The 16,139-nt window shown below is 56.7% G+C and overlaps 3 protein-coding genes across 4 annotated transcripts; 2 read left to right on the top strand and 1 right to left on the bottom strand.

Annotated features, from left to right (window-relative positions):
- Positions 1 to 7,543, bottom strand: CSTF2 (cleavage stimulation factor subunit 2). 2 transcript variants are annotated; one of them, XM_065643511.1, is made up of 15 exons: positions 7,452 to 7,543; positions 7,243 to 7,321; positions 5,742 to 5,911; positions 5,300 to 5,436; positions 5,065 to 5,184; positions 4,812 to 4,961; positions 4,572 to 4,692; positions 4,250 to 4,312; positions 2,908 to 2,967; positions 2,155 to 2,296; positions 1,658 to 1,809; positions 1,125 to 1,402; positions 590 to 715; positions 320 to 445; positions 1 to 187 (listed from the first exon to the last, which is right to left on the bottom strand). In XM_065643511.1, exons 1-14 carry the CDS (start codon positions 7,507 to 7,509, stop codon positions 323 to 325), a joined length of 1,779 nt encoding a protein of 592 aa, XP_065499583.1. In that variant the 5' UTR covers positions 7,510 to 7,543; the 3' UTR covers positions 1 to 187; positions 320 to 322. The 2 variants fall into 2 exon arrangements, with proteins under 2 accessions (XP_065499583.1, XP_065499584.1); XM_065643512.1 differs by lacking the exon at positions 2,908 to 2,967.
- Positions 7,544 to 7,581: 38 nt separating this feature from the next.
- Positions 7,582 to 11,877, top strand: TRMT12 (tRNA methyltransferase 12 homolog). Its single transcript, XM_065643388.1, has 8 exons — positions 7,582 to 7,668; positions 8,216 to 8,339; positions 8,850 to 8,997; positions 9,076 to 9,265; positions 9,356 to 9,506; positions 9,579 to 9,688; positions 10,536 to 10,693; positions 10,771 to 11,877. The coding sequence occupies exons 2-8, from the start codon at positions 8,269 to 8,271 to the stop codon at positions 11,215 to 11,217; spliced, it is 1,275 nt and encodes a 424-aa protein (XP_065499460.1). The 5' UTR covers positions 7,582 to 7,668; positions 8,216 to 8,268; the 3' UTR covers positions 11,218 to 11,877.
- A 1,295-nt stretch (positions 11,878 to 13,172) lies between these two features.
- On the top strand, positions 13,173 to 15,551 carry EOLA1 (endothelium and lymphocyte associated ASCH domain 1). Its single transcript, XM_065643247.1, has 3 exons — positions 13,173 to 13,367; positions 14,053 to 14,336; positions 15,061 to 15,551. The coding sequence occupies exons 2-3, from the start codon at positions 14,084 to 14,086 to the stop codon at positions 15,276 to 15,278; spliced, it is 471 nt and encodes a 156-aa protein (XP_065499319.1). The 5' UTR covers positions 13,173 to 13,367; positions 14,053 to 14,083; the 3' UTR covers positions 15,279 to 15,551.
- The last annotated feature ends 588 nt before the right edge of the window (positions 15,552 to 16,139 follow it).

Below are 16,139 nucleotides of genomic sequence, written 5' to 3' on the forward strand. Positions count from 1 at the left end.
TCCCACTTTATTTCAAAATCATAAAATATACACACAGAAAAAAGGATGAATGGGAGGGAAAAACATTAGTGAGGCAGAAGAAACCCCTCCTGAAGCACAGCATGAGCTCTGCCAGCCTCGGGAAGCAGCTGCCATGGAGCGTCACCACTGCCCAGGCGATGGCATCTCCACTATGTGCCTGCCAGGCCTGCGAGAAGGAAGGGGAGGAGAGTCAACCCCGGCACAGAGAGGAAAAGCAGGACAGAGCCCCATTCCTGAGCAGCTCTCCGATTTACTGACGGGGAGCAGGCACAGGCCGAGGACAGGTTAAGGATGTCACCTGTCAGGGTGCTCCTGTAGACTTCTGGATTTGCTCCTTCAGAATAAGGATGCTCTGCCGCTGCTCCGGTGGCAGCATGGCGATCTGGTCCGCTGTCAGCTGCAGAACCTGCATGATCAGGGCTGCCTGTGGGGAGAGGGGTGAGTCAGAGATGTGCTCTGCTGGAGCAGCCACAGGTTATCAGCACCAGGAAGGGGCTGTCCCCACCACAGTGAGGCAGGGAAGAAGTGCTGCTCCTGGTGTCTCACTCTTTCCCTTTTGTCCTCTCACCTTCTCATGATCCTGGGGGGTGACCTGGCTCTGTCCAGGGCTAAAGCCTCCGGGCTGCCCAGCTCCTTGGACTCCTGCCCCAGGAATGCCTCCTCCCTGCATGCCCGCCCCTGCCATGTTAGGGACCTGTGGGCACGAGAGAGGGGGTAAAGACCAAGAGGGCTCTGCACTCAGCTGTACAAATACAGGATGATCAGAGGGATGCCCCCACACCCAGCCTGGAGACGCTTGAGCATGGAGACAGGCTACAGTGTGTTTTACATGTTCTTCTCTCCCTCCAACTCCTGCACTCTTTCCTGTGCATTAGCAAGAGGTGGAGAGAAGCCTGAGCCTCGTCTCATCCCCAGCAGAATATGCAGTGCCCAGGGAGATGGGACAGATGCCCTGACCTCCTCCAAGAGCCACCGATCCAGGTGCTGCTCTCTAGGACGCCTTCCCCTCTCTAGCTGCTGCAGGACCCGATCACACCCCCGCACCCAGCCCCAGTCTACAAGACACCATCAGTGCCCAACCAGCTGAGCAGAGATGTGTGTACCTGGCGGGGCCCCTGCGGGCCACTGGCTCCCATATTAAGTGGCCCAGGACCCTGTATCCCACCGGGCATGGGGCCACGTGGGTTGGGACCAGGCCCTCGAGGCTCCAGGCCCCGGGGCTCCATCACCCTGGCCTCCATGGCCCTGGCCTCCAGCACTCGCGGCTCTAGGACCCGCGGCTCCAGGCCTCGCGCCTCCAGGGCTCGCGCCTCCAACACCCGTGGCTCCAGCCCCCGTGGCTCCAATCCTCGCGGCTCCAATCCTCGGGGATCTCTTCCGACTGCAGAGGAAAGACAAGGCAAGGTGTTGATGGGAGCAGTGCAGCGGGGAGCATGGGAGCAAGCGCGCTGCCTCCACACCTGAAAGTACAGGGCTAGGGGCAGAGGGGTCAGGCCTGGAGGAAGCCCTTGCCCCGTGGTACTGTCCCTCCTTGCCCTCACTGCCCAAACCCCCTTCCTACGTCTCATGCCAGGGCAGCGGGCTCCACTCTGACTTCTTGTCTGTACCACCCATTATTTCATGCCCCCTCTCTCACCTCGAGCATCCATCAAGGGCCCCCGCGGCTCTCCCATCAGTGGTCGGGGTTCTCCCATGGGTCCCCCCCTCATCTCATGGGGGGGGCCACGGCTGTCATGACCAGGCATATGGTGCATAGGGGCTCCCTGGTGGGGCGGCCCCAGGTAACCTCTGATGCAGAGAGACGAGGAGAGCAAAGCAGGAGGAGGAGAAAAAGCGAGAGAGTGTGAATCAGACACTGACTTGGCACGGTCTGGGCAGAGCGCTGGGATTGCCCCCAAAGGCGGCTGCAGGGAAGGAGGGTGAGGCTGGCGCAGGGACGGGTGCTGGCAGCCCCACACCACAGGGCTGCTGTCACCACCCTGGGGATGCCCTGTCCCCAGGGACATGGGCACACCGGCTTCCAACCAGGCAGCAGTGACTCCTGGAAGGCTGGTGCCATCCCTGTCCTCAGAAAGAGATCACCCTTGGGCAGGGGACCATACCAAGGGCTCCTCTCCTTCCCTCTCCCCTCACCTGGGCTCCACTTCTCCAGTGACTGAGAGCAGGGTCCCTCCGCGAGGGTCATTCGGGGCATCTCCCAAAAGGCCTCGAGGCGGCGGGCCACTGGCAGGCAGAGGTCCACGCTGCATAGGGGCCCTCGGGTCTGGCATGGGCACTGCCAGGGAGACACACAAGAGCTCGTGAGGATCTGCATGACCAGGGCCGTGCTCAGACTGTTTCCCAGTGCTCTCGGCGTGGTCTGGCTGCTCCCCGGTGCGCAGGGGGTGAGCCGTGCTGACTGCCGGGGGGGCAGCCCCTCGCACAAGGCTGGCGTGCACTGAAGCCCCTTCCCTGGCTGCTGATTTTATCCCTCTCTTTCCCTCTCTGGCTCTACCTCGGGCTCCTTATGGCACCAGGTGGCCAAACCAAGTGTGGGTGCCCCCGTGCCAATCCCTACAAGCGTGGGCATCAACATCCCGCTGACGTGGGGCCAGGAGCAAAGCAAGACCTGGAAGGCTCCTGGTAGTGAGGCGACAAGGAAGGCTGGATCCTAGGCAAAGGACGCTTTCCTTTCCACAAGCTCTGTGCACAGCACTAGGCTGTTGTCTCCTCCAGCTCCAGAGGAAACCCTGTCACCTCTTCCTCCTCCTCCTGCTCTTAACCCTGGCAGGCTACACAGAACGATACACCAGTCCCCGACCCTGAGCACAGGGTGGGTGAAAGCTGCTCTGTGCGCACTCCACAACGAGCTCCACAGGAGGAGCGAGCTGGCAGGCACTGGGATACCTTGAACGCGTTCGATAGACGCAGGCCTGGCAGGTCCCACGGGCGAGAGCTGCAGGTTCCCTGGGCAAGCAGCAGGAAAAGAGGGAGAAGAGCAGAGACGTAAATAGTGTATGTACACATGCACTCAGCCTTGGGGACAGTGCTGCCTGCAAGGTCACCTCTGCTCCCCAAAGTCCCCCGGAAAACCTATGGAGAAGATGCTGCAGGTCTGGCTTTATCAACCTCACCCGTTAATGCCACCTCTGTCATCAGAGGTGTGACAGTCAGCTTGGCACGGTTCTTCCCTCCCTCACCGCATGAACATTCAGGGCAGGATGTCCTGCTGAGAGAACTGGCATCCTGGGGGGTCACGCTGCCCCCCACAACACACAGCCAGCAAGCTTCTGCCCCTGCCCACAGCTTCCTACAGCACTCCTCAGTGCTAGCTTTTTGCCTGCTCTCCAAAAGCTTCCAGGTGCCAAGAACTACTGTGTTGTTCTCAGGAAGATGGTGCCCCCCCGCAAAGAAAATGAGAATCAGTTCTCCCTAAGCACCTAAGAGAATCTCAGAACAGGCTTGCCACGCTCCCGAAACAAGGCCTACAATAAAAATCAAGACAATAGGGGTGTTAACTGCCTGTGTGCCTTCTTGCTGGGAGAACAGGAACGCCCCGGTTGTTCCAACCCCGGCGCGTGGCTTGATAGGGCAGCCAGGAAATGCATGAACCTGCATGAACCGTAAGCAATCCGGCCCCAGGGCTGGGCTGTACAGACCGTGCCTGCAGAGGCAGAGCCAAGCCATCGCCACTGGGAAATTCCCCGCCAAGCCTCGCACTCACTGTCACAAGCAAAAGCGAAGGCCCAGCTCCCTCTGCCGGGCACGACACAGGGAGCGCTGGGAGAGGCAGCAGCAGCACAAGCTGCTTCCCAGCACCCAGGCAGCGAAGGAGCAAGACAGGGACCAGAGAAGAGCGAGCTCTGCCTGTCCACACAAGCACAGGGACAGCCGCGGGCTCAGAGAGAGATGGAAACACAGGCACGTCCCGCTCAGCAGGGCTCTGCAGGGACCGGCAGTTCTGCTGGATTCCAGGACATGTCTGCACAACACGGCGCAGAACAAGCTGGGAGCAAACTGGTGCATGGGCTGGGGTCCTGGAACAGGAGAGCTGCTACCACAGCCTTGTGCCTAAGCGAGCAAACCCAGGTGCAGCCCAGCACTATGGGAGCTGCCCCGGATCCGGGGACAGGCAGGCTGGCAGCTGGCTGGCAGGGGCTCTTGGCACAGCACTGCTCAGCACCTGTGGCCTGGGCCCCACTGGAGCGAGGCTCCTGTAACGCACAGCACTAACCCATGTCTGTTTTACCTTGTCCACGCTCCAAGGGGACTGGCCCTGCTCCTGGCATCCCAACCTGAGGCTGCATCCCACCTGAGAGGCAATAGGCAGAGATCAGATCCCTTCTCAGCCATCCCTTTGGCCTCAAATACCTCCCTCGTCTTCCCAGCTCCTGGGAAGTTTATTTTCTTCGTGTTGGTCTCCCACAGAGATAAACCAACTTTCTCGACTGCCGCTGGCAGCAGTAACGACCACAGCACATGGTATGGGACTGTGTGTGCTCTCATGGGGCCAAGCTCTCCAGTTAAGAAGAAGGTAGAGGGGGGGAAGTCTGAGTTCAGCTAAAACTCACCTCCTGGAGCCATGGGGCCAGGGCCCGGGCCCTGCACAGCGGCTGCCATCTGTCCTGGAGCTGGCACTCCTCCCTGCATGGGCTGCATCAGGGGAGGAGCGCCGTTCACGTGCATCCCACCCTGCCCAGGAGAGAAACTGCACTTCAGCAAAGTTCCATCACCGCGGCCCGAGCTGGGAGAGCTGGAGCTGGCAATGCCCATCCCTTCCCTGCACAGCACTGTGTCCCACAGGCTCTTACTATGGGCTGTGGCTGGGACGAGGGGGTATTCTGCGGGTTCAGCTGCGCGTTTGGCCCTGGTCCAGGCCCCGGTGCAGGCCCCGGCCCCGGCACTGGCTGCTGGTTGCCTGGGATCAGAGGAGGAACGCTGGTCTGGCGATGCAGGATTTTCTAGGAGCAGAAGAAGGAGAAAGGAATTTTTCTTCCACTCCGCACTCCACACCAGGCTGCCGGTGTTATCCTACCGACCCCGATGAGGCAGCAAGGGACAAACCAGCGCGATCTCAGGGTCGACAATCCTCATGACGACCTGGGCCTGCAGCAGGGCATAAGCCAGCTGGGGGTTCTGGAGCAGCATGTTCCTGGCTTCCTGGGGGCTGTTCTGGACGCACAACTGAGAAAACACACGCAGATCAGAGCTCTGGCAAGGCACCACGGGCTGTGAAGGCACGGGAAGCGGTGGCGGAAGCCATGCTCACGCAGCGAGGGCATCTCTCTGCTTCACTCACCTTCATCTGCTTCATCAGCTCGAACATCTGCTCGGGCGGCAGGCTGGCTACTGCCCGGCTGATGGACTCTGGGGCATCTTCAGGATTGACAGGGTCCCCGTAGGGTGACTCTATGATGGGTGCGCCTGTGCCCAAGCCTGCAACAGAGTTTGTGACCTTGTACGGCAACATGAACCGGCCGTTTTTAATGGAGTCATGAGAAGAGAAGGACCACACCGTTACGGGGAAAGTGAGGCAGTGAAAACAGGGAGATCATCTGGGAGAGAAGGCAGAGCGCTGAGCCCACGCATCCCTCTGCAAAACTATTTGCTACATGGCTTGGAGCACATCAGCTCTGCGAGGTCTCCTCCCCACCAGCCTCACAGAAGAATGCCTTGTAACACTGAAAAAACTGGGCCCAGTACAACATCAGTGCGCTCTCCCCCACAAAATTCAGACTCACTCTTCAGCTCCTCCTTGTTCTTCTCGCTGGCTGCATTGTCGACACGCAGGGCCCTCCCGCTGAACTCTCGCCCGTTGAGATTCCGCATGGCACTGAGGGCCGTCTCCTGGTCTTGGTACTCGCAGAAGCCATAGCCCTTTGGCTTTCCCGTCTCCCTGTCATAGACCAGCCTGCACAGCAAGGAGGAGAACCAGCACTACTGAGAGCAGTGCAGGCAGCGTGCAGTGCTCACAGCTCCCCAGCACTCAGGAGGGGCTACTGGGTGCACCACACAGGAGCAATGGGGAGCAGAATGAAGTTACTGGGGTCTGGTCAAGAAGTGCAAGAGCCAGCCCTAAGTCAGAGCCAAAAGGCCTCCCAGATCCAGGCTGACAGGTGTTTCCAGAGCTCCAGTGTCCAGGAATGCCACTGGTGCAAGCATGGTGCTTCCCGTGACCCTACCAAGGCAGCTCCTGTGGGCACAGGACTAGACTGGCTGCTCCTGGAGCTCCCAAGCCCATACTTGATTGCTCTCTGAAGCCTGGTGCCAAGCCAGGAAAACATCCCTGCAGAGCCGCTGGGATGGGAGAGCTCTGCACCCCCATCTCTCTGCACTGAGCCTGATCAGAACCTGAGGACTGATCTGCCCCAGCTCCACACCACAGCAGGGCAGCACCTCCAAGCTGGAGCACCATGCCCACCTTCACACCGTTGTGCTTGGCCTGTTGTTCCCTACATCTCCAGGTGACCACAGCACAGGACCTCAGTGCCTGAACGGCTGTCACAGCCTCATAGCCCCAAGAAGCCACATTGCTAAGCGCCACTTTGCTGCTGCCTGTGGGTTGGCTCTGCCCAGTCTGCCCCGCAGAGCCCCATGCTGCCCATGGGGCACCAGGACAGATTTATCATACAGTCAAAGAATACGGGAGGTTTAGATTGGATATTAGGAAAAAGTTCTTCATAGAAAGGGTTGTCAGGCATTGGAACGGGCTGCCCAGGGCAGTGGTGGAGTCACCATCCCTAGAGGGGTTTAAAAGGTGTTTAGATGAGGTTCTTAGGGACATGGTTTAGTTCCAGAGTTAGGTTATGGTTGGACTCAATGCTCCTGAGGGTCTCTTCCAGCTGAAATGATTCTATGATTCTATCTACCACCTCTCTGGGCAACCTGGGCCAGTGTTTCACCACCCTCGTTGTAAAAAAATTTCTTTCTCATGCCCAGCCTGAATCCCCCCTCCTTTAGTTTAAAACCATCACCCCCTGACCTGTTGCAACAGGCCCAGCTAAAAAGTCTGTCCCCATCTTTCTTATCAGTCCCTTTTAAATACTGAAAGGCCACAATAAGGTCTCCCCGGAGCTTCTCTTCTCCAGCTGAACACCCCAACTCTCTCAGCCTGTCCTCCCAGCAGAGCTGTTCCAGCCTCGGATCATTTCTGGGGGTCCTCTGGCCCCTCTCCAGCAGGTCCATGTCTGTCCTGTGCTGAGGACCCAGAGCTGGACGCAGGACTCCCGCAGCCGCTCTCACCTGAAGCTGACCACAGGCCCAACCTCTGAGAAAATGTCCTTCAGCTGCTCCTCGGTGGCCTCGTACGGGATGTTCCCCACTGCGGGAAAGACACGGCGGCCACCGGTCAGCGCGGCAGCCCAGGGCTGCGCGGACAGCGGCCCCGAACGGCGCGGAGGGCTCGGCCAGGCCGCCCGCCCTCAGCCCCGTCCCGCCCCCGCGGCGCTCACCGAAGACGGAGCGCAGAGAGCGATCCACGGCGGGGTCCCGCACCGACAGCCCCGCCATCCCGCCGCCCGGGCCTCGCCGCCGCTTCCGGTCCCTCACCCTACGCCACCCCCCCGCTTCCGCCCGCGCCCACAGCAAATATGGCGGCGGCGCGGAGGGGAAAAGGCTCCGGCGGGAAACACGGGACGCGCCGCTGCTGCCTGCGCGCCGCGATCGGGGGTAGGAGCGGGACATGGGGGGTCGGGACACCCGGCCGGGGGGTGGTGTGGCCTCGGGGAGCCCTTCCCGGGACAGCCGGCCAGGAGATGCCAGCTCCCGGGGCAGCCCCGCAGCCTCGGCGGGGACGGTTCCCCGGTTAACCCACACCCGGGATACCCCATCCCCGGGGGCGCCCTGTCCCCGGCCACCCCATCCTCCTGATCCTCTGGGTCACCCCATCCCCTGGGACACCCCACCCACCCCCACTCGGGCACTCCCTCCTGCCACACCCCGGGAACTCCCACCCTCTGGATACCCCATCCCAGGCACCCCATTCATCTCCCTCCCCAGAGCACCCCGGGACACCACCCCCAGGCACCCCATCCCCTGGGTACCCCATCCCTGGTCCCCTCATCCCCGTCACCCCCTGGCAGTGCCAGGACAGCCAGCCCCCTGCCCTGGGCTGCAGCCGAGGCTCCGTGCCCCAGCACGGCGGTGCCAGGGACCCCCACCAGCCCCGGCTCCCCCTGCCCCTTTGTCAGCCTGACACCCTGTTTCCCCTTGGCAGGTGGCCACGTCCCTGCCAGCTGCTGACGTTCCTCTGTCCTGGGGCTTGGCAGGATGGAGGGGAGGGATGTCCCCGTCCCCATCCCTGCACTGGCCACGGAGCGGCGGTTCGCCCAGCGCCTCAGGTGAGCCTGCAACGGGGAACGGGAGCCCCGCGGCCGCTCCAGCGGGGTGCAGGCGGGGAACAGGCAGGGAGGAGAGCTCAGAGGGCCCACCCTGCACCCAGTGGGTGTAGCGAATGAGGCACGGACTCTCTTTTTTAGATGCGAAGAGAGACGTTTATTACAAATTCAGGCTTGTGTTTATGCTTGCTCAAGCATTGCTGGTTTGCTAAGTTAGGCGTTACATAAGTGATACGTTTTGCGTTCCCACCAAAATTGCTACCATAAAAGCGTTTTTGGTCTATCACAAGGTACCCCCTTGTCCTTGATGTATCAATCCTGTATCAATCCCTCTGTCCTTGATGTATCAAGTCCCATACAGTCCTCACTTCTTGTATTATTCCACCAACACTTGTTCTCACGCCGTTGACTCTTGCAGTTTCTCACAGGCCCGATGTCAGAATACTGCCACAAGTGGGGATCTCCTCCCTGTGGTGGGGTTGAGGAGGGCCTGACCGTGCCTTGGCCTTGCAGGGAGCGTTTGGAAGAGGAGCAGCTCCTGGACGGGCGCTACCGGCTGCAGGAGTTGCCGGGGGGCCGCGTGGCGCTGCCCGTGCTGGAGGAGAAGCTCTCCTGTCTATGGCTGCCCCAGGAGATGCCCTGTGAGCTGCTCCGGATCCAGGTTGGGAGGGACCCTTCGCCCTGAGCCCTGCTGTGGGGCACTGGGGTCTCAGCCCCACGTGCCACATCCCGCCCGCAGGACCCTGTCCCCTCCAGGGCAGCCCGCCGGCGGACACCCGCCCAGAAGCTGCGGGATGAGCTGCGGCGGCTGCTGGCTGAGAGCTGGTCGGAGGAGCTGGAGTGTGACGTGCCCCACGCCTGGCAGCGGCACGGGGACCTGGTCCTGCTGAGCGAGGACAGCTTCAGGGCTGCGGCGTGGGAGAAGCTGGGTAAGGGGGAGCTGGGGGTCTGCCTGCCCAGGTCTGGCCTGCAGAGCCGCCCTGGCCTTTCCCAAAGCTCCCAGGACGGGTGCATTGCAGGTCCAGTGCTCTGGGAGACAGTTGCCTCGGCTTTGGGTGCCCAGCGGCTGGCCAGGCGAGGACGGGTATTGCCAGATGGGATGCGGTCCCCCAGTGTCACCCTGCTGCTGGGCCAGGATGGCTGGGTGGAGCATGTGGACAACGGGATCAGGTAGGAGCTGCAGCACAGGATTTGGCCGGGGCAGGGAAGGGGCTGCCCTCACTGGCTGCCGGTGTCTCCCAGGTACACGTTCGACGTGACCAAGTGTATGTTCTCGCCGGGTAACATCACGGAGAAGCTACGGGTGGCCTCACTGCCCTGCTCCAGGGAGGTCCTGGTGGATCTCTACGCAGGTAATGGGGGTGGCAGAGGAGTTTGGCAGGGCAGGCTTGTGGAGGCAGGCAGGCAGAGAGCGGTAATGCAGGTATCGATGGCATCCAGGTGGATGTGGAATGTCATTTCCAGCCCAGACTGGGAAAATTCCCAGACTTAGAGCTCCTGCCCCATCTGTGAGCCCCCAGCTAACCTGGCACTGCTGTCCCTCATGTGTCCCTGTTGCCTTTGGGCACGCAGGATGCTCTTGCACTCAGGCTCTGCAGGGCACTGCTCTATACCTAGTGCTGGTCACAGGAATCATTTGGATGCGGGGAAAAGATTTGCCCTTGATATTATTTCTGAAAAATTCCTATAGATGTCCTGAGCATGTAGTGATGTGCTTTCATGACAAGCTGGCACTAACTGAAGTGTCCTGGGCTGTGAGGTGAGTGGGAATATCATATCAGGCATCTGCGTGTCTGGAGAGCCACTGTTTTGCACTTGGGGAAGTTAATGCTTCCAATTTGTGCCACACAGAAAGGACGTGGCACTCACAAAACTGCTCTGGATTAATTAAAATAAATGGTAGTCTGGGCACTTCTGCACAGAATGGAAGCAGAGCAGAGCAGGTCTTTAGCTAATGTCTAAAGACTGAAGGTAAAATAAGCTCCTCTGTAAACATTTTTCAAGACAGAATTTGCTTTTGTGGAGGCAAGGGGTGATGAATTTCCATCTTCCCAGCATCTGGGCTTGTTCTGACCTGGAGCAAAGCAGACGCAGAAAGCCAGGGTGGTAACCCGCATCCACCCTGTCTCCGAGAATGAGTGCAGATCCCAGGGGCACCCAGACCCTGCCCCCAGCCACTGTCCTCTCTTCTGTCCCCAGGCATCGGTTATTTCACGCTGCCGTACCTGGTTCACGCGGGGGCCTCCTTTGCCCATGCCTGCGAGTGGAACCACCACGCCGTGGAGGCCCTGCGGAGGAACCTGGTGCTGAATGGCGTGCAGGACCGCTGCCGCGTCCACCACGGGGACAGCAGGCAGGTGAGCAGTGCCAACCGGCCACAGCCCCGCAGCCCCACTCGGCTTCCCCTTCCCCTTCACCTCCCCTCTCCTTCCAGCTGGAGCTGCGGGATGTAGCGGACCGGGTGAACCTGGGGCTGATTCCCAGCTCGGAGGAAGGCTGGCCCGTGGCCTGCCGTGTCCTGAAGAAGGACACGGGTGGGGTTCTCCACATCCACCACAACGTGGAGGCTTTCCCCACGCCAGCCCCACCGCAGACCCGAGTCCTGCAAGCTGAGCACAAGACTCCAGAGGGAGCCAGCAATGATGGAGAGGCACAGCACCCAATAGAGGATGGCGGGAAGGAGACACTGGGGGCCAGGATCAGACCCGAGTGGCAGAGGTGGGCTGAAGCCACAGCAGCTCGGATCCGGGGGCTGCTGGCAGAGCTGTGTGGGCAGCAGTGGCGCACCAGCATCCTGCACATCGAGGCGGTGAAGTCCTATGCACCCCACGTGCATCACCTCGTGCTGGACCTCGAGTGCCGGCCAACGCTGCCCACCTAGCTGGCTCCAGTTTGCACAACATGCTGCTGTTGGGTCATCGGTGGCCCGGAGGTGCTGCCATTGCCTGCTGCCAGCCTGGTTGTGCTTTACGTCCCCTCGTTCCCAAGCGGCAGCGCTGCCCAGTAGTGCCCCCCCGTACCCAGGGCACCGAGGGATGTGCTCCCACAGGAGATCCTTCCAGGAGCTGTATCCTGGCCTAGGATGGGGTGAGCTGGGCAAGTAACACCTTGCATCTGAAAACAGATTAGAACCTGAAGTAATTATAAAGCTTGATGGACAGCACCAATCGGATGAAGTAAGGATACCTACCCACTTTACAGCAGGAGTGCAGATTCATTAAAAAAAAAAAAAAAAGCATTCAGCACTTTAGAGGGCATTTTAAAAAATGTTTTATGCAGCCACAAACTGCACTCAGTATTGCCTGTGAATTGGCCAGAGCAACCCTTCCCCTGCACATTACCTCAGCCTGAAGCCACGGATCTAAACCAAAAAAAGATTGCTATAGAGAGCTGCACAAGATGTTTTGCCATCAGCCAGCTTGGTGTTCAGATTGTAGTTACAACCTTCTTTTAACCTTCAGAAATGCAGAAGGACCAGGATCATCTCTGAATATTAGCAACCTTAAAGTTTAGAAATAAATCACTAAGCAGATAAAACTCATCAGCAGACCTGGTCTGTCTCGTGCTCACACAAGTGACACTCAATTCAAATACATACTAGAGGCCAGTGCCCACACTCCGCCTTGTGCTTTCATGTTGGGCATTTCAAAAAATAACAGAGCATATGTTCTTATATAAGATCCATCACATACACGTGATCTGCAATCTGCAAAAGAGAAAATTTAACATGCATGCATTTTATTCTTGATTAGCACTCTGAAATACAACTCCATTTTTACCACCAAGCTCTCCACACTGAGAAACCTCATTAAAATCTTTCTCAGACACAGGAAAACTTTGCTATAAGTAACCAACGAGCTGTGACTACTGATTATTTATGACGTCAGAACTTTTGACAAGGACAGTAACATCAGTGATGTGTTACGAACCAGAAACATACTTTACTTGTAGGGAGCATTTGGGTGTATGTTAAAAAGGAAGAGGGAACCACAGGTTCACATTTTTTGAGAATTGTTCAGAAAACAGTGTTGCAATAAATCTGGAAATAAGAGGATCAATGAAAGAAACTGAAGAAATGTTTACTAAAACACTTAAGACAATCATTTATCACAATATATACAAAGAAATATAGAACAGCATAGCAACATGAGTATTTTAGTTCATTCAAAAATTAGAAGTTCTTCATTTGAGTTTAAGAATAATATGAAGCTCATTTTCCAGCATGTACTGAGTCTTTGTAAACTACGACATTAGAATGAGACAAAGGGAAAAATTAAGGGAAAGCAGGCAAAATGTAGAGGGTTAGTAGAAATCCTTAAGACGGACCTGCTGCCGAAAGAATACGGAGTCTCAGCATCACACTTCGTATTGCTTGACATTCTAAAATGAGGGCGAATGCAGCGGATGTTCATATGTCAACATAATTAGCCGATAAAATACACGTGTTCACCAACAGGAAAGACATTGTGGTTACCCCGTTGAAGCTAAACAAATACGATGGGACCATACATCACTTTTAACCACCTTTTCCAAGTTATCCTGTCCCGTGCGGTGCTCACAGACCGCTCCCTGCTGCCAGGGGCAGCTACTGGGGATGGCAACGCGGCCGGCACGGATCGAGCCTCTGCTGGCAAAACAACAACCGTGCTGTTCAAAACATTCGCGCTAGGAAGGCCAGACGCTGCGGCCAGTCACATTTCAAACGGCGGCAGCGCACAAGCGACAGAGAACGCCGGGCCCGCTGCCGGGCCCGCTGCCGGCCCCGCTCCCCGGCAGCGCCGCCGGGCGGGAACGCGGGAACGCGGGAACGCGGGAACGCGGGAACGCGGGAACGCGGGAACGCGGGAACGCGGGAACGCGGGAACGCGGGAACGCGGGAACGCGCCCCCTGCCCCGCCGGGCGCAGGCGACGCCGCCCACAACGCGACAGCGGAGCCGCCACCGCCGCCACCCCGCCCGCCACCCCGTCACCCACGTTCCCCCCGCGGCACCGTGCGAGCGGAGGGCAGGGCGCGGAGCTGGCGGCGCCAGGTAGGAGGCGGCCCCCGGGGCTCCGCGGCTGTGAGGCGGCCTGTGAGGGAGCGGGACGCGGGCGCTGCCGGCGGACGTGGCCGCGCAGAATCGCGGCCCTCCAGGGTCGGCCCCGGGCTCCCCGCTGAGGAGCGGGCTTTTCAAGCCCTGGCGGGGCCGGGGCGGAGCGGGCAGCGCGGTGGTGCCCTGTGAACTGCCGGTGCTTCCGGTCGGGGGTCCCCGCCCGCCGCTGCAGCGGCCCCGCCGGGCCGGGGGGTTCGTGGCGGCGCTGGGGCCCAGGGCGGGCGGTGCGCGCTGGCGGAGCGGGGCTCCGCGGGCTGGGCAGCCCGCCCCGGGGGGCAGCGGGCGGTTTGCTGCGGCCTGGGCTTCGGGGCAGGTGCTCGGGCAGATCGATCCGTTTCACAGAATCACAGAGTGTCAGGGGTTGGAAGGGACCTCAAAAGCTCATCCAGTCCAATCCCCGCGCCGGAGCAGGAACACCCAGATGAGGTTACACAGGAAGGTGTCCAGGCGGGTTTTGAATGTCTCCAGAGGAGACTCCACAACTTCCCTGGGCAGCCTGTTCCAGTGTTCTGTCACCCTCACTGAGAAGAAGTTTCTTCTCAAATTTAAGTGGAAAATCTGCTTGTCGTGGTCATAAACACTTTTCTAAAGACTAATCTCGGGCTATCGTGTTCGGTTCTAGGAAACAAACGGGCTCTGATGCAAGGAAGAGGATGAAATTTGGTTGCCTTTCCTTCCGACAGCCCTATGCTGGGTTAGTTTTAAACAAAGTCAAAACAATAGAGACTCGCTGGCGCCCTTTGCTAGCAGACTACAAGAACTGCACCGTTGCTATTCATATAGCTGTTAAGGACTGGGAAGATGAAACGTGGAGAGCGATTCTTTTGGATAGGTTTGGTATGACACCAAAACAAGTGCAAGATTTGTTGGATAGAGGGGAAAGATTTGGCAGAGGAGTTGTTGCAGGTAAGCAACCTTGGATTACGTCTCTTGACTATGATTACGCTCTTTTCTTGTAGGCATCTTTTGTTACACCATCTATCTTGCATTCTCATTTGAGTATTTTTAGCTAGTCATACACAACAAATGACTTCTATCACATACACTCAAAAATTGTTCCAGTTCTACAGTGGTGAAAATTGTTAGGTACTAAGTAACATGCAGATTTGTAACCTTGTCATAAATTGCACATTAAATTGTGGTAGGTATCAAAGCTTCCTTGGTCTTTAATATAATCATTAAGCAATATAGGAATTCCCTTTTGTGACATTGCAAGGGTTCCACAGAGCAGGAATTTCCATATAGTTTAATTATTTTAAAATGTTAATAGCCTAGTGTCCTGATAGGGGCAGAGTGCGATTTTGAATGAAGCTGTTTCAAGGCCAAATGTAGCTCAGGAGTTTTTGTAGGAGCTGTTTTTCCTGAGGTGCAACCTCGTTTTCACAGAATTCTGTATCACTGAGTTGTAAAAATTGTCACTGCATGCTTCACCTGTTCTTCACCAGCCTCAGTCCAGTCACACAGGCCATCTTTGGCAGTGAATGACACCAGTTTGACGCATGGGTCATATCACGTTCTTATGGTAACAAATGAGCTGGTTTGTATGTCCTCCGGCAGGTTTACTTTTGGAAAACTTTTCCCTAGGAGATGAAACAGCCAACTGACTTTGTATTTTAATTTTATAATACAGGATTAATTGACATTGGAGAGACATCACTATGTCCAGAAAACTTGCCTCCTGAAAAGATTCTGGAGCTGGAAAACAAAGCCGTCCTCAGCAACCTAGAACAGAAATACTTGACTGTTGTTTCAAATCCAAGATGGCTCCTGGAACCAATTCCTGCCAGAGGGGGAAAAGGTGTGTGGCAGGTGGACATCCCTGAAGAACTGATCCCTTCAGAACTGTAGGTGTTGCCTCTCGCTGCTATTTTTCCTGCCTAAATGCAAACTTGTAATTCACAAGTCAGCAGTTTCAACACTATCAGTGAGTTGTTTAGGCTTCCCTTCCAAAACTGTTTGAAAAAGCAAATACATTTGAAGAATAGCTCTTTTGAGGCAAAATAAGCAAGGTGTAATTTTTGTGACCATTACTGGATATTATTAATGGTTCAGTAGATTTTTCATATATAAGTAACTCTAAGTAAATGTGATTTTTTTTAAACATACATGGGTGATGTATTATATGCCAAATTAAAAGATAAATACAACCATATTCTATGATGCACGCATCTCTAATTACACGAGGAAGAAGGGATTTGAGGGACCCTTCAGACAAATGGTGCTTGACAGCAGGCTGCCATCACGCATGTGACATCTGTCTCAGCCCACTCCCAACTTTACTTTTGTGGGATCACTGAGAAAGGCAGAGATTTGCTGGATGAGGTTTCTGTACATGGTGTGCATTATGTGCTGTAAGTGTAAAACTTCCAGAAGGGACCAGATTTTCCTCATTCACAGGTTTGGTATGTTAGATGTGCATGTGATGGGGGAAGCCGTCTGCAGTATATGGCTCTGTGATCTGACAGCCTTTGGAGAAAGGCCTTTACTAGAAAGAAGGTGCTTGTACAAAACTAAATGTAGCGCGTATTATAAATTCCTTCTATTTAAGATGAAAAATATGAGTAAGCTTTGAAAAATCTAACATTGAATTAAAGACAAGTGGGAAGAGTAACAAATAGAAGTCACTCATTTTGGCACTTTGAGCTACTGGAGTATAGCTTCAAAGACTAGATTTCTGTAAAGCACCTGAAGTCCAACACAATCTGTCAA

This window comes from Caloenas nicobarica, chromosome 12 (genome assembly GCF_036013445.1).
Source record: "Caloenas nicobarica isolate bCalNic1 chromosome 12, bCalNic1.hap1, whole genome shotgun sequence".
In the NCBI taxonomy this organism is placed as follows: Eukaryota; Metazoa; Chordata; class Aves; order Columbiformes; family Columbidae; genus Caloenas; species Caloenas nicobarica.